The following is a 25648-nucleotide window of genomic DNA, read 5'->3' on the forward strand; positions in this document are numbered from 1 at the left end:
CTCCATGAATTCTTGGAATGTTGGTGAATAAAACTAGCACATAAAAATAAATAACATTCATCTTTTTAGCTCATTTTATCAATTTTGATTCAGCATATCTGCATTTATATAAAATAAGAAACAGGCATATTTTGGGGGGGGTAAGGGGGGAAGGCAAGGCAATTGGGGTTAAGTCACTTGCCCAAGGTCACACATGTGTCTGAGGACAGATTTGAACTCAGGTCCTCCTGACTCCAGGCCTGGTGCTCCACTCACTGTGCCACCTAGCTGCCCCAGGCACATTTTTAAAATTTTTTAAAAGTACTAGTAGGTGAATGAAACATGTTAGTATGAGAATTGCTCCCTTCCCTTTCTCTTCTTAGTACATTATAATATATATATTTGTTGTTGTGGTTGCTACCATTACATGATGACATAGACATGATTTTGGCTTTTATTTTAAGATCATGCCCCCCCCTTTTTAATCTATATATCTTTTGGGGGGGGGAAATTGTTTATCCTCCCTTCAATCTCAACTCAGAATTGTGATGTTAGTTTCACATTCATGATGAGATTAGGAAACACTGAAAATATTTTGGATTGCGATGAAGCTTTTTTTTCTCCTGTTTGGGAGTGGTAGGAGTGCAGCTGGAAAACAAGAAAAAAATCACAGCTAGGGTTTTGAAAATCGCATACCTGCTTTTGAAGTTTAACCTTTATTTAATTTTCCAAACTGCTTTAATTCAATAAAAAGGACAAAAAAATCTACCTGACCCAAATGTGGCCATTTTAATTATTATACTTTTTAAAATGTCTTTTATTTTTGCTTTGTTATCTGTTATATTTAGTTTTCATGCCTGCTACCTTGCTAATTAATTCAGCTAGATTTTAAAATTCTGAATGTTTTGGGTAAAAGCTCAAAAAGTTTAGGTTCATGAATGTCACATGAACTCATAGACACATACTTCTAGAGGCCAGATTCTTATTAAATATCACCATTTCACATCACGTAGGCTCTAACTACCCCTACTACAGCCACATTAATTTTTAAAAAAAATCTTTAAACAGGAATTTTAATTATTTTTTTTGAGGTTTGTAGAATTTATAGAATTTTTTTTGTCATTTATGTGGGTCCATATAAGTCTAAGCTTATGACATTAGCATCATTTCATGCAATCTGCTATCTTACTTTTGATGGTGGAATGAGTTGTAGCACAGAGGATTTCATCCAATGAAAAGGAACTCAGAGTTCTAGTGAAAGCGGATGAGGACTCTAGTATCAAAGAGATTAAGTGGCTGAGCTTGATGAACTAAGTTTTCCTCACTTTAAATCTACCATTGTTTCCATACTAGCTGAAATTGCCTTGACTTACCTGTAAGTTGCAAAAATGGCTTTGCTGAAATTTTCGCCTTTAAAAAAACAAAAATACCTTGTCAATGACTTTAATTGTTTTTGTTTTTCAATTTTATCCTTAAATATATTGCCCTGTACCACTGAGGCTGATCCTTGCAAACTGTTTGGCAATTAATGTCAGATGATTTGAAGGAAAAATAAATATTTGTTATTTATTTTTATTCAGTTATGTGGTACAGTGGATAGAGTGCCAAGCCTTCAGTCAGGAAGAGTTACCTTTCCTTAGTTCAAATGTAGCCTCAGACACTTACTAGCTCTGAGACCCTGGGCAAGTCACTTACTTGTTTTCCTCAGTTTCCTCATCTGTAAAATGAGATGAAGAAGGAAAGGCAAAAAACTCCTGTATCTTTGCCAAGGAAACTGCAAAAAGGGTCATACAGAATCAGTTACGACTGAAAATGACTGAATAACAATTTATTTTTAAATTTGGGCATAGTTTTTTCCTCTTGAACCCTCCTTCCAAGATGTGGGCCCTATATTATATTATTATTACTAAGATAAGCTTTCCATATGGGATATTTAGTGTTTGTACTCTAATTGCTAACCTTCTTGTGCAGTTCCAAATGTTTCATTTGCAGTAGGAGTTACTGTGGACATTACAGAAATTTTCTTTCTTATTGCATGAACTGGGAAACTTCAAAATAAACTGATGCAAGGAAAAAAGTAAAAAAATTTCCTGAATTATTCAATGAAGGAATGACTGGTTGACAGCATGCTGGTACAAGAGAATTAACTGGTTTTATGTTTGCACTTCTAGGTGGTAGACCTGCTTGTGTCTATGTGTCGATCTGCCTTGGAATCCCCCAGGAAAGTGGTTATTTTTGAGCCATATCCGTCTGTGGTAGATCCTAATGATCCTCAAATGCTGGCCTTCAATCCTAGGGTAAGTAATGATTCTTTTTAGAACTTCTGGTTTTCTCAGAAATCAGCTGTTCCAATGCTATTCCAATTTTAGAGGTGTGGGTAAGCAGAAAGAATTTGGCCAAGGTCACACAATTTTAGTAATTTAGTAATAAAACTGGAATGCGGACCCAGGTGATGGTATGCTGTTAAATTTTTCCTCATCTCTTTCTCAAGTATAGACCATCAACAGAACTATAAATCAATCCTTGATTTGTTGTTTTTGCCAATTTCTAAGGTGTAAATGCTCACAATGAAATTTTACCAATTGACTCTTGTGAACAGCTGATACAAGATGGTCTTGAACCCAGGTTTCCCATTCTTTAACTCAATACTTTTTCTACAACACAAAAGCCTAGCAGTATTTTAGATTTTCCAGATCAGTCTACTTAAATTGCTAGTCTTCTGCCTTCTTCCTCTAATTCTTTCCCAGTCTGGTTTTTTTTTCTTTCTCTCATTTTCAACTGTATATTCCCACTTCAAGGACATCATACAGGCCATTCGTTTTTGGATATTTGTATTTCTTCTTTCAAAACCTCACTAAAAACTTTTAAACATTGTAAGTCTATACTTTTTTATTGCCAATCAAATCAAGTCATGTCCTTTTCATAATTTAATAAATTGTGGCATTATTAATTTGCCATTGCTTCTGTGGGTGCATAATCAAGGTCTACATTTTTTACGTATACTTGACCTGTTAACACATTTCATTTTACTGGAAGTAATATCTTTTATTCTTTGCTTTCTTCTGTTTTCCCTGCTATACCTAGAATAGGACCTCCTATGGAATGAATCTTAGATAAAGAGTGAACTGATTAGCCAGTTGGAAGGAGTTCTGGGAGACCACCCTCTCTATCCTGGGGCTTAGATTGGAAACTTCGACATCGAATTATGTGTTTCTTGATGGTTTGATTTCTCATATCACAGTAGAGCTAACTGTTCCTCTTAACATTCATTCTGCAATTGTACAAAGAAACTATTTATTCAGAGAGCTTTTTTCCCATCCATTCCTTGACAATCAACTGCAATGATGGGCACTCTTGCGTATATTTTAATTACGTTTGAAACCAAATGACCAATTGAGGATATAATTTCATTTATGTAATTAGCAGAGTCCTGGTCTGACACTCACTTAATTTGAAAGATGTGTCTTAAAATGTATGTTTTGTGGTGGATATCAGTGTTTGGAGTGTACTCTGTTTATTATACCCATAAATGACCAAGGGTTATTATGGTGGGAAAAATTCAAACATCAGTATCTTGCATTTGATTTGTGTAGTTGCTTTTTTTCTTCCCACTCAGTGCCATAGTAACAGCCTCCAAAGACATGAAACAGGAGCAATTAAGGCTAAGGCTGTAGACAAAGAAAGATTATTTTTCATGGATCAACCAAAGGGACATTCTCACATCTCATAGTAGTGACAGCTTAGTATTCTGTTTTTCTTCCAGCTCATTCAAAGTTCATGCAGTGTCAGGCAGGTTTTAGTCCTCTTAAGGGGGGGAAATAATTTATTATGTGCTTATTATAAAATAATTATATATATATAAATATAATTTATGTAGTATATAACACATTATATATTTATATAATATACACCTAAATATATAAATAAAAATTATATAGATATAAAAATATATATTATATGTGTACATATACATACAGACACACGTGCGTGCGTGCGTGTATGTGTGTGTGTATAAATTATATAATAACCTATTGTGTGCCAAGGAGTATGCCATGTCTTGGGATTACAGAAATAACACTGAAACCGTCTTTGTTCATGGTCTATTTGGGAAGACAGTATGTACTTGTATAAGTATTTTCAGAATGAATCAAGCCAAATCAACACAAAACAATAAAAGGAAGGAAGTTAAAAACAAGGAAGGGAATTTAGTGGGAATCAGGTTAAGTAAAAAGGCTTCATATCATAGTGCTTGAGGTGGGTTTTGAAGAAAGTGAGACGTTATCTGAGGTAGGGTAAAGAGGGAGTGCAATAAATTCTGGGAATGAGTGATAGAGCATACAAAGGCACAGAGACAATAGATGCAATGACCTGTGTAAGAACCAAAGGGAAAAGAAAGCCTGTTTGGTTGGATACAGGAGCAGGAATCATATATAACAAAGTGGGAAGGTTAAGTTGTGAATGGCGTTAAAAGCCAAACAGAGGACTTTATTTTTGTATCCTAGAGGTAATAAGAAGTGATCAGAGGTGAATGCAAAAGATTTTGTGGAGCAAGAAATGATATTTGGCAAGTGACTGGATATGTGTGCATAAAAATTAGTTAAGAAATCAAGGATAGCACTGAGATTATATGATCATACCCTTGATAGAAATAGAGATATTCTATAGAGATTCATTTGTGGGAAAGATGAGTTCTGTTTTAGGCACACTGTGTTTCAGGTGTCTAAAGCGCATCTAGTTTAAAATAGTTAATATGACATGGCGGCTCAGAAGAGAGATGGACTGGATAGATCTGGATAGATAGAGCCACATGCATTGAGATAATTATTAAATGCCTAGTAGTTAATGAAGTCATCAAGTGAGAGAATGGAGACAGAAAAGGAAAAAAGGACCTCAGGACAGAATCTTGGTTTGTTATACCTATAGTTATAAGGAATGAGATGAATGATGAACCATTATTGAACACAACCAGTGGCTAGCTATAGGAAGGGGATCAGAAAAATCAGTGTCACAAAAACCCAGAGAAGAGCAAGTATCTAGGAGAAAAGGATGCACAACTGTGGGAAATGGTGAGAAGTCTAAAAGAATAAGGACTGAGCCAGAAAAATCCTCACTATATTTGATAATTAACATATCATTTTTAACTATAAATAGAGCAATTTTGTGTGATGAAGGTGGAAGATAGTGGAGTGAGAAAGTAAGTGAGGGGAAGAAGTAGTGGCATTGAGTGTTGATATTTTTCTAAGAGTTTGACTGAGAACAGGAGCAGAGATTTCAAATAGTATAGCATAGTTAAGATATTCTAAAAATCATAGATTTGAAAATGTTTGTAGGCAGCAGAAAGAGAAAGAAAGAAATTGGGAGAAACTAAATAAACATAAGAGGGGTGTGGTCGAAGGGGCAATCTGCTGGAGAAGATGAAGGACGGTATCAAAGGTATTTCACCTTGGCAAGGAGAAGGGTTGCTTCATTATCAGAAATTGGAGTAACAGAGAAGTTGAAGTGTATAAAAATAATAACTTTTTAAAAAATTAAATTAAAAAAATTAACAAGTATTTATTTTCTCTTCCAGTCACCTCTCCTCTCTAGTAAAAACAAAAAAAGAAAGAAAAGAAAAACCCTTTTTAACAAATATATATAAGCAAATATTGGTCATGTCTAAAAAATGTCTTAATCCAATTATTAACTCTGTCACTTCTCTTTCAAGAGATGGGTGACATTCTTCATCATCAGTATTCAGGAATCAAAATTTGTCATTACATCGATCAGAGTTTTAAGTCTTTTAAAGTTTGTTTTGACAATGTTGTTGAAGAACCATTACCTTCTGATTTACCCTCAATTAAAGCTTTGCATGTAGAGAGGGGATTCTAAATGAAGAAATGCTTGCATTCACGAGTTTGTAAGTTAATATCAAGTGTGTGTTTTCATTTAAACAGAAGAAGAACTATGACCGAGTAATGAAAGCATTGGATAGTATTACATCTATTAGAGAAATGACACAGGTAAGTAAACATGCTATTTTACTGTTTTTATTGTCATTGTTTGTTTTTGCAATTTAGGTATATTGCTTAGCACTTTTAAAATTTATTTCCGTTTGTATCATGTTCCCTAAGATGGACATTTCCTCTAAAGGAAAATAAGACTATACAGATGATTGCTTTTCATCAGAAAATTTGAATTACTGTGTGATGTTACTGTATTAGATGTGACATTGTCACTATCTTTTGTGAAAAGGAAATAACACAGTTATGGTAAGTTATGATATGCTGTATAGTATAGTTTGCAATCAGGGACAGCATTATCGTCTTTAAAATTACCATCCGCCTCTTCCCTACACCTTCTGGTAGTATATTGCACAAGGTTAAGCTCTCAGTAAATGATTTTCAGTAATGTAAATGACTTTGCTATAGCTGTATATTTATACTATATCCTAGACCCCAGGCATTCCTGGTTATATAAATAGCTGCGAAGTTTGACTCTGGCATCAGACCTTTGCCAAAAATGGCTGGTTCTTTTCTGGGTCATATATAAGCTATTTTAAATGGGAGGCAATGTCGACTGATGAGCACTCAACTAAGGAATCTAGAGACTAGAGTTGTATAACTGACTCCCTCAGTGACCTACCTGCTCTGTAACCTTGGGCAAGTTACTTAATCTCTTGATGTCACTGTCTCTTCAACGTGAAGATGAAAATAGTAGTGTTTGGTATCTTTTTTCTGTGCCTTATAGAAGTAAGTGTTATTATATCACATCTGCAGAATGTTTTGAGATGTGTATTACAATTCATTGTCAGTATTGCTAAATATATCATTTTGTACTTCTGAGTCATTAAAGGGAGATTTCCACTTAAGTTAAATTCTCTGAATGTTTTTCATTGAATATAGTAAGTTGTGTAGGCCTTCATTGGTATAATTTGAGAGAAAGTGACAAAGTGTTGGGGGCAAGGACAGGGAGAAGAGGAAGGGAGAGTTCATTTTAGTGAAATTTCTATTCATTTTCCTTATGGAAAGCCCTAGACTCAAGCAAATACCCTCGGATATAAACATTCATTGGAGTTATAAAGTGTTCTCTTTCATCCTAATTTTATAGGTATCATTTAACCTTGGGGAGAAATTTCTAGAGCAAGTTTAGTTGTTATAAAGACAAAGTTGTAAATTTTAAAGGCTAAATGTCAAGAAATCTTTAAATTTGGCATACTAATCAGTCTGCATTTCTTTTGTTAGATGCGTGTTAGATACTTTAGAAGTGTTAGATGTGTGTTAGATACTTTAAAAAATAGGTGTTTTAAGAGAAATCAAGAATTATTATCTTTTATAGGCACCATATTTGGAAATCAAGAAACAGATGGATAAACAGGACCCCCTTGCTCATCCTCTATTGCAATGGTATAAAACTTCAGTGTTCTTTTTTAATAAAAATGTAGAATGTGGCCTTATTCTGCCTGCTTTTAAAGAAGGGAAAAGGAAAACAACAACAACGCATGTTGGTTTATTTTTTTAAACCTGCAATGCTAAGATTCTCCTAGAAGCTTATGAGCCCTGAAGATTATATAAGCCTTTAATGACTCTCATTTTAATTAAAAGTTCTACATCACTGGGGAAAGAATACACTGTCTTGCATTGCAAAGATATGCAGTCCATTTAACTGCTGTTTGTCCATAGTAAAAACCTTGATTAACAGGATTGCACAGGTAATGAGTTGTTCCGGTTAATTTAATTTTCTGGTTAAGTCAAGATTAAGCTGGAAAGTCAGTTGTTTCAATATTTTAGGTTAGAAAATGTTTCTAAAATTCATTAGTATCTTTTCTTGCCCTAGTTATTGCATCATCCTTTAATGTTAGAAGATGTTTGTGTGCTTCAAGATCTCCTCCCCACTCTCCTCATTCCACCTTCCACCCCACCCCTACCTCCCCACCCTCTGCTTTTTCTGGAAGGTCTGCAAAATGAGTCCTTGTGGTAATTTCTAGATGTTAAGAGACTTAACTGAATGTCTCCTGAGCCCAGAACACAAGCCCCACTTTTTTTTTTGTAGTCCCTAATATTGCTTTGTCTTTTTCATCACTTTTTCCTAAAAATGGAACACTGGATTAGCTGAGACAAGCTAATTGTTCAACAATGTAGAATGGTTAGGAAATTGTATCCTAGTACCTCCTGTTCACTCCTGTTTGACAATTGTTTCCCTTCTGAGTTAGTCTCTACCAGAGAATTTGATATATTATGCTAAAACATGGTCACAAAAGAAACAGCCACAAACCACTGAAAGTGGAATTTTCAGTATTTGAAATTTTATTTAAAAAAGAAATATTAAAGTCCTCTCCATGTTACATAATATGTGGCTGCCTATGTAGAACCCCTCTAGTCCTTCCCTTGCACTGGAGGGATATATCTTACTAGTCAGAGATTCTGCTTAGTTGAAATCAGTTTAATCAAGGTTTTTAAACATGGAATTAGTTGAAATGGAGAAAGATCTTGACAAAAAAGGTTTGAAATTTTAAATTAGACCTCAGTTCAAATCCCTCCACTAACATTCACTAGGGGCAAATCACTTATGCTCTCTGAACTTCCGTTTCCTCAGCTGTAAATCAGTGATGATAATTTGTAATACTTGCATCCTAGAGTTCCTGTGATGATGAAATTAGCTATCTTAGGTTGATATTTGTGCGTGTGAACAATTATTATTATTATAACTTACAATGTCCAGAAATGAATCTAAACTGTGTATTGATATACACACTATATACGTGCGTATGTATATATTCACACATACATTTATGTGTATAGATATGTATGCACACACTTTTTCATCATTGGAGCATTCTTCAGTATATGCTTACACAATATTCAAAGGATCTATGATTTTCTCAGCATTTTATCAGAAAAATTCTTGTTCTTGGGAATCCCGCTGCCTAATCAGATCATGGTCCATCTGTAACTAAGTAGATGAATCTTAGGGAATTTGTGGAGGCTTTGGAATGTTGAATAATTTGCATAGGTTCAAATAGCTAATAAGAATTAGAGGTGGGATTTGAATCTATGACTTCCTCAATCCCAGTCTTTACACACACACACACACACACACACACACACACAATCATCATTATCATCTAATATACCATGCCACCTCCTTATGTCATAACAAAGTATGTTGAAAAGGAAAAGAACGTCCTTCTTTCTTTCCTCTTGTCTCACAGATTATTTGATATCCATCTATCCATCTGTCCATGACAGTTATTCACCTTTCCAACAGAAGAGATACTGTTTTCTTTTCCAGAGTTTCTTATTCCTTAATGATAAGTTATTTATATTTTGTTCATTTTAAAAAAAACACTTTCACATATTTTTTAAAAGTATTTTTCATTTTCTGGTTGAATCCATTGATGATTATAATCATTTTCTTTACAAAGTATTTGAGTAAGTACATTTAGGCTTTTCTGTAACTGACAACATATATCATCCTTTGATTTTAAAGTGAGACTCTTAGTTTTAAATAAAGAGTTTTAAATGATCTTTCTTGAGAAAGTGGGAAATGTCGAAATAATTGTCAACTATCTCATCATTTTATGTTGATGATAATTATGTAAAACATATCCTAGAAGTGTTTATTTCACTAAGATTATTATTGAAACTTTTTTTGAGCTTTGACTTTTCTTTTTCTTCTGGCTAGTCTTCAATGCTAACTTAAAAGTTGAAGTCTTTTAGATTTGTTTTAAGAAACAAAGGAAAATATTATATAATTAAATAAAATTATTACAAAATCTTTGGCAAAGGAAGCATAGGTCTTAATCACTTGCTTCCTAAGAAGAAAAGCATTTTTTGCATATTTTGTGGCTGACCAATCATTTTAATTTCAGGGTTATTTCAAGTAATAGGTCGCATATTGTGAAACTGCCAGTTAACCGGGTAAGTTATTTTTCTCCCCATTCTTGTCAATCTTTTAAAATAGAGGAATGCTTGTAAGGTCAGACAACCAGGGGTGGAAGAACTAATTGATATATATCTGCTTTGTAAGTTGCTTTTTGTTTGTTGTACCAAAACTCTGATATTTTAAGATAGGGCATTTATCTTGATACCATAAATAGATAACATCAATTAATATCAGATCATTTCAGGATTCCACCATTATTGAAAAGAACATCCCTGAGAGTATAAACAGAAAAGAAACATTTGTTTTCTTCATTTTTTTTACATTCACCAAATGTCTTTTTTTTTTTTTTTTGCCTGTATTAACAGCAGGTTAGAACCAAAGATATGATTGTGTAAGGGAAATTCCTGACTCTGATCTTTCTCAGTATGTAAAGTGCGGAAGAGATTCTTTTGTTTTTACCATAGAAACTGGGGGATGAAGGGGAAGTAGCCTTTGACTACTCTGTTCTCTCTCTCTCTCTCTTTCTCTCTCCCTCTGTCTCATTTATCCTTCTTGTCTCTATAATCTATCTGTCTGTTTATGTCTCTGTCCGTCCATCTGTCTGTCTATCTATCCATCCATCCACCCATCCACCTATCTACTTACCTTCCTACCTAATTGTGTTGTTATTTGGTGGGCTGTCCCTTTCAAAGATTATTTGATGGTTTCTTTAAATAGTTACGGTTCTAGCAAAGAGAAAATTGGAACCAAGAAGGCCTGCTATAACCATAGGGCAAATATTAAAGAGTATAGTCAATTTGTGAATTATGCATTTCATGGATCATCCATTGTGGCCATTTAAAAATCTTGAATTAGATTTCCTTTGCTATCCAGCATGTTCCCAGCCCATTTATCTACTAGAATGGTTATTGGGTTCTCCTTGGGGAACTCAACCTTGTAAACCAAAGAAAAAACTTATTAAGAATGCTCAGTGTTCAGACAAAATTTAATAATGTATTTCAAAGTTACATATAAATGATTTGAGATTATTGGCACATTTGCTCCTTTCCTAGTACACTTACAGATTCATTGTACTATATTTTATTATTCCTTTCAAGATTCAAATGTAATTTTTTTGGCATAGCATTTTCAGGTGTTTGAATCAGCCTATTAATCAGATCAGCTTCAAATGACTTGAGGTAGATCTTGCGTAATGGGGTTCTGTTGGAACTAGTGAGATCTCAGTGAGCCTTCAACCTTGGAAATATGTTCAGCTTGACACTTTTCCATTTGTCATATTTTATTTAACAGCAATTGAAGTTCATGCACACTCCCCATCAATTCCTCCTTCTCAGCAGTCCACCAGCCAAAGAATCCAATTTTAGAGCTGCTAAAAAACTCTTTGGAAGTACCTTTGCATTTCAGTGAGTATGGCTTAATACTACATGTAATGTTGGCCCCCTATACAAGAGTGTTTAATGAGTACAGAAGGAGGAAATGTTTAATTCCCAAGGGCTGGTAGGCAATTCCAAGTTGCTAGCAAGTAAAGGATTGAGTTGCAAACACTGAAATTTTGGGTAGCATAACTTCATCTTCTTTATTTTTTTTTATCATAACTTCTAACACCATGTCTTTGGCTTTTTTCCCTCTCTCTGTTTTTAGTGGCTCCCACATTGAAAACTGGCACTCCATCCTAAGGAATGGCTTAGTCGTTGCTTCTAATACACGGCTGCAGGTAAATTTTCTTCATTTATGATAGATGATGCTAAAAATGTGTGATCATTTTTTTCTCTCAATCTTTTATAGTGGTATGTAGTCTTGTAGTGCGCATACCTACTGAACATCTAAATTAGAGAGGGACTCTTGATCAAATCTTGTAGTTATCAGTAGCATTGTTCAGAAAAGTTCAGAAAGCAAGTATATGTCTTTTCCTTGTGTTCATTGAACTCATGTTGGCCACATCTATCTCACTGCTGTTTGGTGAAATTCCTCTTCTGTTATTCAAATGGGAGAAGAAGGCCCTAGATGGAAAAGTTAAAAACAATTCCTATGGAAGCAGTGACACTAAATAGTGAACCTAATGCAATAGACAACACAATCATATATGCCTTTTTTTTTGTAGTCACAAAATGTTTTAGTTTTTTTGTTATTAAAGAGATGAAAGAACATGTGAGAGCCCATTAATTACTATTTTTTCTTATCTATTGAATTACTCTCAGCATGTTGGCAGAATGTTGGAAGCAGGAATCCTCACCTGCTTCTGATCTCCACCTCTATACTTCACTTCCAGTGACATTTCACTGCTATGTAGCTAACTAGTGTTCACCTAAAAGTAGTTGAGGTCAGTTTAGAAAGAAAAGATGGCCAGAAATCTTCCTGACTTGTCTCTGCACTCATACTGTAAATGAAAGGTGAAAAAAATATTGAAAGAAATCAACTTATCACCAAGCATCTAGTAGCCACCTACTATTAGGTGTCAAGCACTATGCTAGGTTCCAGGGTTACAAATTAAAAATTAAATAAAATTTCAAGGTTTTAAAAAATTCTGTGCAATATTTATTGTTTATTTACATCTTGTCTAAAGGTAAAATAAGGCAGTAGCCAGCAAATTAAAAAAAGAGGGAAGGAATTGGGAGTCAACTTCTTATATTCAAGCGGCTGGGTTACATATAGTTCATTGACTCTGACCCATCAGACTCTGATCTGTCATTGACTGTACATGTTGCTGTTTTGTATCGGGTAGAGTCTATTTGGTCAGTTTCAGAGAATGAAATGTTTTTTTTTTTAAGCTCACCTGCAAAAAGTTAAAATTCAGTCAATGACTAAGGTGAGATGTATTGGGTGTGCCAGAAGGCCTATCCACTTTCTGTGTGCAATGCTTATTGAAATTCATTACAATAGACGTTGTAATACAATGTGTGAGTCTCCATCAGAGTGTACATGTGAATATTCCATGCTTTTGGATGATTGTGCTTTTTGTTTGTTCACAAAATGTGAGAGCGGCTAAATTCAAAGCCAACTAGTGTGTTCTGTAATAAACAATTACTTCTACCTCCACTGTGTTTGGAGGACTGTGCGAAGGCTGTGAATTGGCTACTTACTGATGCACACGCATTGTCTAAATCAAAATTCTTGATGCAAGGATGATGCTAATCTTTTCAAATCAGATTATATTTCATCCTAGATGTTCAGGACCTTGGAATAGTAAGAGCTCTATTATTTTGTAAGCAGTGTTCTGATGTGAGACTGTTTCTGTTCTTCATTTGAAACATTTAAAAGTAGTGACAGGCTTCTCTCTCCCTTCTTTTTAGCTCCATGGTGCAATGTATGGGAGTGGAATATATCTTAGCCCATTGTCAAGCATATCATTTGGTTACTCAGGTAACACTGCAAATCACACTCTAACTTAATTTCATTGTCTTTCATTTCTCTTGTTCATGTTTTGATTTTTATTGGTATCTCTTTTTCTCAACGTTGAAGCATAATTACTACATTTGTGTTAAATATCATTACAAATGTCAGAAAACAAAGGGAATCATGATAATGTAGTGGTAGCAGGAACAAGAGTCACACTTTTCAACTCAGGAAAAGCTGGATTCAAGTCATAACACAGTGATGGTTTCATCTTGTGCCAATCACTTACCTTTCTAGTGCTATAAGACGATAATTATAGAGGATGTGCTCGTATTTGTTGGTAAAGACTGTTTCTTCACTGAGACTTTTATACACCATTAAAATCAGAAGTCTAGAATAACAACAAAAACATACAAAACAAAACAAAAAAATAGACTTAATAGTTCATTTTTTTTGGAGGGGGGAAGGCAGGGCAATTGGGGTTAAGTGACTTGCCCAAGGTCACACAGCTAGTAAGTGTGTCGAGTGTCTGAGGCTGGATTTGAACTCAGGTCCTCCTGATTCCAGGGCCGGTGCTCTACTCACTGTGCCACCTAGCTGCCCCTAAGACTTGATAATTCATGAACTGGAAATCCATCAGTTTTCTCCATGACTTTCCTTTTCCCTGAACACTTTAATTTTTCATTTATATGTTTTATGTTTGTAATTCCTGCTTTATTAAGATGTGCATATGTATGTGTGTGTTACATATCCTTGAATATGATGATCTTCTTGGAGCCTGTGCTTCAAGATTATCTAATAAGGAAATATTTGTGTGGCTTCTGGGACCTAAAATCCATTGCATGTTATGGATTACATCTCTATGATGAGATTGCAACAGCAAATTAGGGATGTGTTCAAGGTACATCAGTGACCTTTGAGGGCAGTAGTGTAGGGGGAAGTATCAAACCTAGAAATGTAGACAATCAAATAATAACTCATGTTGGTAAATCACTTATTATATCAAACAAGTTGTAATGTAGATAGAAACAGGTGTTAGTGGCACTTTTCAAATAAAGCAACTGAGGCTCAGAGACTTTTAATGACATGTTTTTGGCCATACAATTAAAAGGTGCAGAATGGAAATTTGAACTGAGGTCTCAACTCCAAATCTAGTGCTCTTCGAACTAGTATGACTTTGCTAATGTGAAGTTTGTACTATAGTACCTGCCCATGAAGGATAAAATCTTAGTGTTTGGTCTTATTTTGTTAACTTCAGAGAAGAATTTTTTCTTCAAAAAAGAAAAAAAATAGATTTTAGTTTTTTTGAGTTCATTCTGTGTAGGTTTTATTTTTATTGACTTTTATTCTGTATAGCATTCAAATATTCTTGGTGCTGTGTAAATCCACTCACATAGAAATGGCAGATGCCCCAGATTCAAAGAATGTTGTATGGAACATAGAACATTCCTGAGGGTGATAATAGGGCCACATGGGACATGAAGCAAATACTACTAAGTAATAGAACTATGCATAGAGCTACAGAGATGCATTAAATAATGTTTTTTTAATCTTCTTGGTCTGAACACTTCACTTCCAACCAGAGAACTTGCTCTGTAGGAATAATGATATATTTCAAAGCTACTTTCATAATTTACCATTTCTCCAGGTTTGAATCCAGTTTTGGAAAATATCATTTTGGGGAGATGAATTAACTTGTTAACAGGCCAGAATGTTTCTGTGTTCTCAGTCACAGTGACAGGAGATTATTTTATGATCATCACTCCAGATCACCACTTAAAGTTAATACAAATAAAACACATAAAGGATAGCCTGTAACACTGCTTGAGAGAAGCAGTATAGTATAGTGAACTGAGTGCTGGGTTTAAAGTCTGGAGAACTTGTATTCATATGTTGTCTGCTAGCTCTGTGACCATGAATGAACCTGTAATCTCTATCAAACTAATAATAGTTTAATAAAAAGACTAATAATGCCTGCAGTCCTTGTCTCATGGTATTTGTGAGACTTGAGGTAACTAACTAACATGTCAGTAGTTTTGTAACCTTGAAGTACCATACAAATGTCAAGTTTATTATCATCATTATTATTATTATTATTATCATTATCATTATTATTATTACTGCTACTACAATTTTGTATTACATTATGTGGGTCAGTGCAATTTTAAGCCGTCAAGCCATTGAAGTTTAAAATTATTCAAAGACTTTTGGGACACCTGGAATTTTAATTTTTACCATTATTATTTCATTTCAACATTAAACATATTTCAAGGCCTGTATGTTAAAGTGTTTAGGGTTTTAATATAATAAATTAAAACAGAAGTGATTTTAAAAAATCATTGAACATCTTGGTAAAAATGGAGAGGGGAGAGAAACGTTTTTATTGCTTTAAAACAAAAGATTCTGTAAACTGTGGTGGTGGGATGCAATGTGGTGGTTGGGATCTACAAATGCACATATGACTCCCTAACTAAGTTAATAAGCCTTCTTTTCAACACAGTAAGTGTCACAGTCACATATATTAATGTTGTCCAATTGCATATAGTTTCTGCTGTGATTGAGAAGGTAGAAAAAATGAAAAAAATCTGCTATGAATTTAGAAATATTTTTAAATGAATTTGTATATTATTAGTCAGTGGCCATAAATGGTAAAACTACTATCATGGGAGGCTTCAAAAATTTTTTTGATGAGAAAAAAGGGTCTTCAGAAGCAAATGTTTGGAAATCATTGGTCTGTCTTCCTTTTCCATAAAATACCTTAGGACTTGGTATCTCCTCTCCCTGTTTCCTATAGAAAGCAATCCTTTGTCCTGATAAGTTGTACTAGGTATTATATGTACCCTACAAGGGTTCCAGGTGAGCAAATGTCAGTTTTCCTTAGGGACAAGTAAGTGTCCTTCTGATGTGATGAGTGATGTAAGATTTGGGGAGATCCAGAGGGGTGAGCCAAAGCTTTTATCCTATTATCTATACAAAATCCAATGCAAAAAGACAGAGGGTGATAGAAGGGTGTGACATATAAAAAGTTTAAGAGATAATTTTGAGGTAATCATTTTATTAATTATGACTATGAAACAATAACACAAGGCTGGTCATTTGGGTGTCCCTCAGAATCCAAAGATAGATCTTGGTGTCCTATTGATTATATGCTTTTGTAAGAGTGGGTGTTCCCTACAGATGGCAGTCAACTCTGATTGGTTAATAATGAGAAGAATGAATATTATCATGAGAGGTGGACCTCTGCTAACTGATGCTTGGGGAAGTGACTTAGATTATATCACTCTTACTTGCAGACCACCCCCAGCCCCAGGCCATCTAGACAAAGAACCCTGTCTCCTCTCTTCTTGCCCCCACCCTTTAGCCCCCAAGTCTGAGATAATTACAATGGGCTTGCCAATTGGGTCTGAACAAGGAGAATGTTAAATCCAATCTAATCAGCCCCATTCTTCAGGTGCTAAATTGACCTAGTAGGGAATGAGGAAATAGGAAGGGAAAAAATCCTAGATCTCCCCTATAGTAATTCATTATTAATGTAAGAGAGAATTTCTCTTTTTCTCTTCTCAGGAGTAAATGGATCTTTAACAAGAGATGAAGCAACTAGATGATGACAAATAAAGCTTATTTTCCCTCTTACTGAGAATATAACTATTATTTTCCTTTACAGTTTTGAGAAAATAAAAACAATGACAAAGATAAATTATTATTATTATTATATCTTGCTATATCTTTACTACAACTTTGGGAGAGGTTGGTGCTATTTATTATCCCCTTTTTATAGCTACAGAAATTGAGACAGAGGTTAAGTGACTTGTCAAAGGTGACATATTTTAGTAAGTGTCTGAGACAGAATTTGAACTCAAGTCTTCCTGACACCATGTCCTATATTCTTACATACTCTACTACCTATTAATAGTTTAAATTAGGGGTAATCAACATGATGGCTTTTGAGATGCCTAAGAAAGTTTTATCATATGTGAGGCAAAGAAAAATTGATGTCTAACTAGGTCATGCTCCTGTTAAGATTACTTAAGTTTTAAGAGCTTTTTCTATTTCAATTTTATGACACCATTTTGACAATATTTTACTTATTTATTCATGGAGTATGTATGTGATTTCATTTGTATAATGATCTCCCAATTGAAATAACCTGGACCAATGCTGATCAGCACTGGCTTTGCAACGTATAGTTTTAGAGTTGTTTTGTGCCTTGAGAAATTATGTAACTTGCTCAGGGTCTGTCTCTGTCTCTCTGTCTCTGTCTTTCTCTCTCACTCTCTCTGTCTCACTTTCTCTCTGTCTCTGTCTCTGTGTCTCTCTCTCTATCTCTCTTCTCTCTCTCTTTTTGTCTCCTCTCTCCCTTTTTTCTCCTTTCTCTTTTCTCTCTGTTTCTGTCTCTCTCTCTCTGTCTCTGTCTCTCTCTCTCTGTCTCTCTCTCTCTCTCTCTCTCACACACACACACACACACACACACACACACACACACACACACACATATACACCTCAGAAGTATGATTTTAACTCATGTCTTCTTGACTCTTGGGGGGCCTGATCACTGTGTATTAAACTACAGCTGCCAATTTAATGTTTTTTTTATGATAGGAATATGTGTATATGTGTGTGTGTTCATTTCTATCATTATTTAGCTCATATGAGGCTAAAGCTGCCACACTTCTAGTACTAAATAGAACAGCTAAAGCTCTCCTTTATAACCTGAGCTGCCACTATTACCCCTAATCCCTTGAAGCATCTAACTCTAAGCTAATGTTAGAATTGTATCTCTCCACGGAATTTGACAAAAAAGGTCAATCATATGTTGAGCTTGCATCATCTAGTCCCTGAAATGATGGCTTGGTATTCTTTGTTTCTGTTTTGTTTCGTTTGGGTATTTTTAGGGATGAACAAGAAACAGAAGGTGTCAGCCAAGGATGAACCGGCCTCCAGCAGTAAAGGCAGTAATACTTTACAGGTAATGCAATTAATCATGTAACTCTTTTTGGCTGGTGACCCATGGATTTGTTAGCTAGGAGGAAGCTAATGTTTGTGGTTTTAAGCCAAAAAAATGATTATTTTGAGTGGTCAGCAGAATTAAAGAACAAAGATCAAATAAGAGCACGGAAATTGAAATGCTTTCTCCAGCAAATATTCACAGCTATAGGCTGAAAAATACATCCTTTGATGAATTGTGCAATTTAACAGGGTGCGGCTGGGAGAAGGGGAGAGTAAAAGAAATAAACATTTTTACAAGCAAAAGCCTTCATGCCATAAGACTTTTTACCCTAGTGCCTTCTGTATTCTATGTGCCTTAGTAAATTTTACTTGTAAAAATGAAACCATTAATACTAGTCCTTACATAACTTTTTAATTTCTCTTGATTTTCGTGTTTATAAAGAATAGTGGCACATGCTTAGCCAATGATATAGTTTACATTGGACTGTTTATATACATATATTTACATGTATGTTTATATTATGTATATATTTATGTACATATATGAATATGTGTTTATATATGTCATTATATATGTGTTTGCATGTCTATATCCATCATATCTGTAGCTGTATCTATAGATACATAGCAATACATATAGGTATGCATACATATACACACATGGACCCATATAGATAGATAGATAGATAGATAGATAGATAGATAGATAGATAGATAAATAGATAGATACATAGATATCTCGTTGGATCCTTGTCCAATGTGCTAGGTAGTAAAAGACTTTTCATTTTATCTAAGAGCAAATGGAGCATCGAAGAGGCTGAGCAGTTTGCCTGTGGTCAGAAGGAGCTGGTGGTATATCCCAGTCCCAGTCCTTTGTAAAGCCATCTCTTATCTTATCCACTCCTCAGATTTTCCTGTATCACCTTGTTTGCATCACAGATTTCGAGGAAAGAAAATGAGAATTCAGAAAGTGCCCATTTTTATTCCTGGCAAGTATTTTCAAAGAGTAATTATACTTTCCTTAGGGAGGAATGGCTTCTTCTTTTGTAGAGATGCCAAACTCCTCCCAGGGCTGTTACCTAATGTATGTTATATTCAAAAAAGCCAGAAGAGGTATGTTGATATGACTAGATTCAATAAAAATATTAACAACAAAGAATCACCAGGATCCTCCCTCTATATCAGAGGAAGCGGGCTAGTACAGTGGATAGAACACTGGACCTGGAGTCAGGAAGCCCCAAGTTTAGATGTGGCCTCTCACTTTCAGTTCCTCTCTCTTACTACTCTTTTCCCTTTTTCTCTCTTCCCCTCCCCCCCACACCCAATCATGATTTTAGAGTATGTGCCCCCGTATTTGATTCAAATATGTCCTTATACACTTTAAAGGAGAAATTTTTGGTAAGGTCTAGCCCCTTCTCGGAACAAATTCTTTTCTTCTTATACCTGGGGGCGGCTAGATAGTACAGTGGACAGAATGCTGGACCCGGAATCAGGAAAACCTGAATTCAAATACTACCTCAGACCCTTACTACCTTGGTGAACCCAGGGAAGTTTTTTTTAACCTCTCTGGTCCTCAGTTTCCTCATCTCTAAAATAGGGATACTAGTAACATCTGTCTCCCAGGCTTTTTGTGAGGATCAAACAAGAATGTAGTTGTAAACCACTTCATAAATCTTAAAGCATACATCAGCTATCGTTATGATTTTTTTTCACTGTGACACTTCAATTCCTTCATATTGTTGTGTATCTTGTTATAAAAAGAACCAGATTATATCAGTCAAATGAGACTAAGTCAGTTTCATGATATATCGTGAGATGGCTAAGTGACAATATCAGAGCATTTGTAACAAATTTGTCTTGATGGATAATGTAGTGACATTGGCATAATTTGCTGCTTACCACTGTAATTCCTAATTGTTTTCTTCTGGAAACTGTTTCAATTGTAAATACTTCTTAAAGTTGACTTTCTTCTTACGCATATGATTTCCTAATTTTTGTTGTAATATCTCAACTTCTCTTTATACTCTTTAGTCTCAGAAAAAAGGACAGCAATCCCAGTTCTTGCAAAGTCGTAACTTAAAATGCATAGCCTTATGTGAAGGTAAGTTGAAACAATTCACAAACCTTAACTGGATCTTTCTTCCCTCTTGGGCTTCCTAAATGACTATCTGTAGAGATAACTTTACATCACTACTTAAATGATCATGTTTCGATATGAACTTACATGTACATATTTGTTTATTAGTATTGAAAAAAAGGTTCCTTATTTTATGACTTTATATTATAATCCAAATACTCCCTTTTTCTAGCTGCCTCACTCCATTTAAACCTGTTCTCATAGCCTCCAATTCCTGGATCCTTCTGCATTCTTAAGAGTTCATCACTTATATTTTTGCTTAACTTTCTTCTCTCGGGGGAAATCTGGATGTTCTCGATGTTCTTTCTTGGTGCTTGTCTCATTAAATTCCAGTCTGGTTCACTCACTGTCACCTTTTCTGCTCTTACTCCTGGGTCTCTTAGTATTGTCGGAGCAAGTCTTAGATTGTGCTAACTAGGTCCACTGGACAATTATCATATCTAAGTTGAACTACATCCTGTCTGCTATGTAGCAGTCCTCTTCTCCATCTCTGTTTTTGATTCTACCTCTCATATTTTAGCACTTGTTCCATAGCTTCTCCATCTTCACACCCCGCCGCCTCTCCTACCCTTCTCTCAGTGCTTGATCTTGTTATTTTATTTTCTTGGTGAAATTGACAGCCACCTAGGGGGGAAAAAGCAAAACAAAACAACTTTCCATCTCAAAACATCTTCGTTTTAATCCTTCCATTTCTCCTACACTCCTCTCTTGGCAGGTTAACCTTCTCCTTGCCAAGTTAAAATCCTTCACAAGAGCCCTTAAACTCCTCGCTTTCCATTTAGTTTATTCAAATAAGTATTTATTAGAGACCTACCATATGCAAGACTCTGCTAGGCACTGGACATACAAAGACAGAAACTAAATAGCCCTTCTCCTCAAGAAGCCCATGTTTACTGGGAGATTCCACACACAGATAAACAAACTCAAGATAAAGTTTGTATCTTGATATCAAGATAAAGTATCAGGGTGAGGATAAAAGGAGAAGGAAAGCATCCAAGGGTGCTTGGAACCGGCAGTGAGAGATAGCCTGAAGCTGGAAAAAAGGAGGACATGATTGGTGAAGACATGAAGTGGTTTTGAAGTATGGAGGAGGGCTGATGAGAAATCTCTATAGATAAGCCTTAATTTTCTCAGTAGAGTGGGAAGCCATGTCATCTGCTGAGAGATGGGTAGGAGTGGAGGTGGGGCTCAAGAAGATTTATAACAGCTGCTCTGGGGAATGTGAGAATGGGAGAGAAAGAGAAATAGAGAAAGAGTATACCATGGCCCCATTTCTCTCCTCCCCTTCTCCTCCAAAGAATAAACTATACTTAACTGTGTGTACTTCCCCAACACTCATTTATTCTTTAACTCTATGCAATCTGGTTTCTGTAACTTATCATCTACTGAAATTATTTTCTCTGAAGTTACCAATTGTTAAAGCCAGTAGACTTTTCTCAGTCTTCATCCTGTTTGGATGTTAGTTCGTGCTGGTGACTCCCTCCTCCCACAACCAATGCACCCCTACTGCTACCTTGTAGTTTATTTTTTATTTGCGTTCTATGGAAACGCTCTGTCTTGCTTCTCTGCCTTCTTGGTTCCTTTATTGGTTCATCTTCTTGTTTTTCTCTAAGTGTGAGTGGCCTCTATGTTCTCTTTTGGACCATTTTTATTTACTCCTCTCCCCTCCAGTCCCATGGTATCAGCTCTTTTCTCTGCTGTTCTAAATCTCAAGCCCTGATCTCTTTCCTGAGCTCCACTTTCCTGATGGCTGCTCTATAAACACTTCAAACTCATCTTTCCAAAAGCAAATTAACTGTCTTCGTTTCCCCTCTCCCCTGTCACTCCTTCTTCTCACAGATTTGCTATTTTTATCAATGGAAATAGCCTCTAGATATTGCCGGGTTCAGATCCTCAGAAACATCACTGATTTTTCCATCTCTCTTATCACGTGCATCTCTTTCAGATGTGCTGTGTTCCAAATTCTTCATCCATGGTGTCCATGTTTCTCATAGTCCTTTCATCTTGTCCATTTACACAACCATTGCCACCCTTCTTCATATTCTCAGTATCTCTAGCCAGATAATTGTAATGACTTGCTTATTGATCTCTGTCTTTCTAGTCTTTCCTTTTTCTAATCCTCTTCCCAGAGCTACCAGATTAACCTTTCTGTTTCATAGATCTGTCACTTTTCCGCTCAACAACGTTTAGGGCCCATTGGATAAAATACAAACAGCTCAGTATGACATTTAAGATATTATGCAGTTTGTGTCTGACTTATTTTCCCAGACTAATCTCACATTGTCTCCCTTCATACATTCTATGCTTCAACCAAACTGAACTATTAGTTACCCTCTAATGTTGTTCCAGGCTCTCTAATTCCCTGCACTTATACAGGCCATAATTCAGAGTTGGATAGCACTTCTTCTATTCATCTACTTGTTAAATTATTTTTTAAAATCCTCTTTCTTCAAAATTCCACTTAAGTATTACCGTTTCCTTTGAGCCTTCCCCGATTTACTCACTCTGCAAATTTTCTTATGGTACCTTGTCTGTATCTTTTCTTTGCCTTTATTATGCTCAACCTTGCATCATAATTATTTTGTCTATGTCTGATGATCCCTGTTATAAGACCGTTATCTCTTTGAGGGTAGAGAACAATCCTGTATTTCTTTACTGTCCTATAGGATAGTAAGACCTAACATATAATATCTCTCCCTCTCCTTTCTCACTTCTAATCTTTTTTCTTCCCTCCCAAATTATAATTGTAGAGTTTTACTCTTAGGATTTAATTCAAATACGTTGTATGCACGTATATATACGTACATGTGTATGTGTGTTTATGCATGTTTATACTTATAGGAAGAGGGAGAGAAAAAGAAGCTTTTTGTGAACCAAAAGGTAGATTTAGAGATTATGCCTCCGCATTCTATTCTTACCCTTCTATATGTGTATATATTCACAACTGAAAACTACACACATTTTAAGTAAAGAAAATAAGAATTTAGAAAATGCCCATTTTTATTCTTGGCAAACACTTTCAAAGAGTAATTATACTTTTCTGAAAGGGGAATGATTGTCTCTTTGTAGAGATGCCAACCTAGTCCTTCAGCTGTTATTCAATGTGTTATGTTAAAAGAAGCCAGAAAATATGTTAATATAACTAGATTTGGTAATAATATTTGCTTATGCAATGAGAAACCAGGAGAATCCTCCCTTTAAATTGTCTTTCTACATGTATTCCCTGCCCCCCTCAAAAAATAAAAGTTTGGTGGTAAAAGTAATCTTAGTCATTATTTAGCCCAATTCTCCCCTTTTAAGAGCAGTTATGTATATGGGTTAAAAAAAAAAGCAGAAACAAAAACGAAATATGGGCAAAAACTGGTCTTCCATCCACTAACTGATTCTGTAAATTTCTTGAACACAGACCTTGCCGCTGGTGTTAGCAGAGTTGATTTCTATTTTTAAATACAATTCTTTTTCCTAGAGTGTTGGAGTAGTGCTGTAACAAAGACTTTTTCCATTATGTATTCTTTCATTAGGGTTTTTCTAGGATCTAGAAGTAAAATCATATTGATTCCTTTAGAGAAAAATAGTGCTTTCATTTCATCAGTCTAATAGTTTATATTTCATTGCAGTGATAACATCACCGGATCTGCACAAACATGGAGAAATATGGGTTGTTCCAAACACTGATCATGTCTGTACAAGATTCTTCTTTGTGTAAGTAACAGTATTTTTTCCTCAGTTTTGTTAAAAGAAAGTGTATATGTATGAGTGTGTTGGGGACTAGGGGGAGTGTTTCAAGACATTTTTGCTTAGTCCCATAGTAAAGCAAAATAGAGAAAATGTTTTGCCTTACCATCAGCATACTGGTCTTGTTATTTGAAGAAGGAAATACTGCAACAACAGCCTGTTAGTATTAATAATTTAGGGGACTGAAGAATAACCAAAATATAAATCTTGATTAACACATTTTAAAATCAAAGCAGAAAATGGAAAATAAAAATGAAATCCTTTTATATAGTTATTTTTCATTAACAAATAATGAGTGTTTAACTCTGTTTCCCTGTACTTATTTTATTTTTGGTTTACATATTTGAATTTTTAGCTCACCTTATTGTTACCAGTTTGAAGGGCAGTAGTGTACTATGGAAAAATCACTGGCACCAAAGTCAGAGGACCTGTTTTCAAATTCCATTTCTGACTCTGTCTTCCTCTGTTACCCTGTGTAATTTATTTAACCTCCATGGGTCATCTGTAAAATGAGGGGGTTGGACTGGATTTTCACTAAGGTCAATCAGTCAGTCACTGAGTATTTAGTAAGCACCAGTAGGTTCCAGGCACTGTGCTAAGTCCTTTCTGGTTCTCAGTGTATTAGCTTATGTTCCTATGATCTGCTTTTTAGTTAACATAACCCATTTCACATTTAGCATTAATATGGATTATTACCATAGCTCTCACCATTAAAAATGTAACACCTAATATTTTTCTCAGTTGTTCAAAGGCAATGAATTTCTTTTCATGCTTGCGCATACACACACACACACACACACACACACACACACACACACACACAGATACAGATATAGATATATAGGTTATAATTATGAATAGTCCTTCTTGTTCACAGTTGGCAGCTTGGCTTTCCATAAGGAAGCTACAGTCATTAAGATAATATTATTGAACAAACCCAAGTGGTGTCTAGACAGCAAGTCCTAAAGTTCTCTCCTGCTCAACCATAGAAATTATATTTGACATTTTTCTGGAATTCATTCCAATTCATTTCAAGAACCATCCATTAACTCTGAAAATGTTGAAACTGAGGCATTGGTAGCAACCTAATTCTTAAGCTTCCTATTCTCAGGCTTGTATTCTTCTTTGAAATACAGTAACTAAAAACATTTCCCATGGGTAGAAAATGTGTTGTTGGGCAGAAGTCTTACCATACCTAATATACAGGGTCTAGCACTTAGCCCCATGTCAGGCATCTAGTAGACACTTAATAAATACCAGTTGAATGACTGAACAATGACTTGTGCCTTTCATAGGGAGGGCCTTGCTACCTTCTGCTACTTTGTGTCCCTAAATAGTTCACAAGACATATTATTTTAAGATTGTAATTTTCATTTCTTTATTAACACAAATGAGGTTACATACTTTTACTTGGCACCTCAGGAGAGAATAGGCTAATTACATGAAATTGATAAGATTCCAATTATATAAAAAAAGTAGAATTTGTTAACCAACTATTGTACTTTCTAATTATGATCATAAGTTTCTTTCTTTGTAAAATATGGGGTTGTATTGTTCCACTGATAGTAAGGCTCCCTACTGAATGATAATTTCTTAGGAAGAGACGACATGGAAGAGAATGAAAAGCTTTATCACAGTTATATAATTATCAAACAA

The 25648-nt window shown here is 35.2% G+C and overlaps 1 protein-coding gene across 1 annotated transcript in view; it reads left to right on the forward strand.

The window, feature by feature from the left end:
- The window catches only part of PARP8 (poly(ADP-ribose) polymerase family member 8), a 221780-nt gene that overhangs the window by 182158 nt on the left and 13974 nt on the right, over nt 1–25648 (forward strand). Inside the window, exons 16-25 of the mRNA XM_036742146.1 lie at nt 2151–2276; nt 5913–5978; nt 7294–7361; nt 9827–9875; nt 11131–11243; nt 11482–11554; nt 13131–13200; nt 18066–18139; nt 20152–20221; nt 23875–23959. Of these exons, the coding sequence (XP_036598041.1) occupies nt 2151–2276; nt 5913–5978; nt 7294–7361; nt 9827–9875; nt 11131–11243; nt 11482–11554; nt 13131–13200; nt 18066–18139; nt 20152–20221; nt 23875–23959 (794 nt within the window). The remainder of the gene's footprint in view (nt 1–2150; nt 2277–5912; nt 5979–7293; nt 7362–9826; nt 9876–11130; nt 11244–11481; nt 11555–13130; nt 13201–18065; nt 18140–20151; nt 20222–23874; nt 23960–25648) is intronic.

Source organism: Trichosurus vulpecula, chromosome 1 (genome assembly GCF_011100635.1).
Source record: "Trichosurus vulpecula isolate mTriVul1 chromosome 1, mTriVul1.pri, whole genome shotgun sequence".
NCBI classification, from domain to species: Eukaryota; Metazoa; Chordata; class Mammalia; order Diprotodontia; family Phalangeridae; genus Trichosurus; species Trichosurus vulpecula.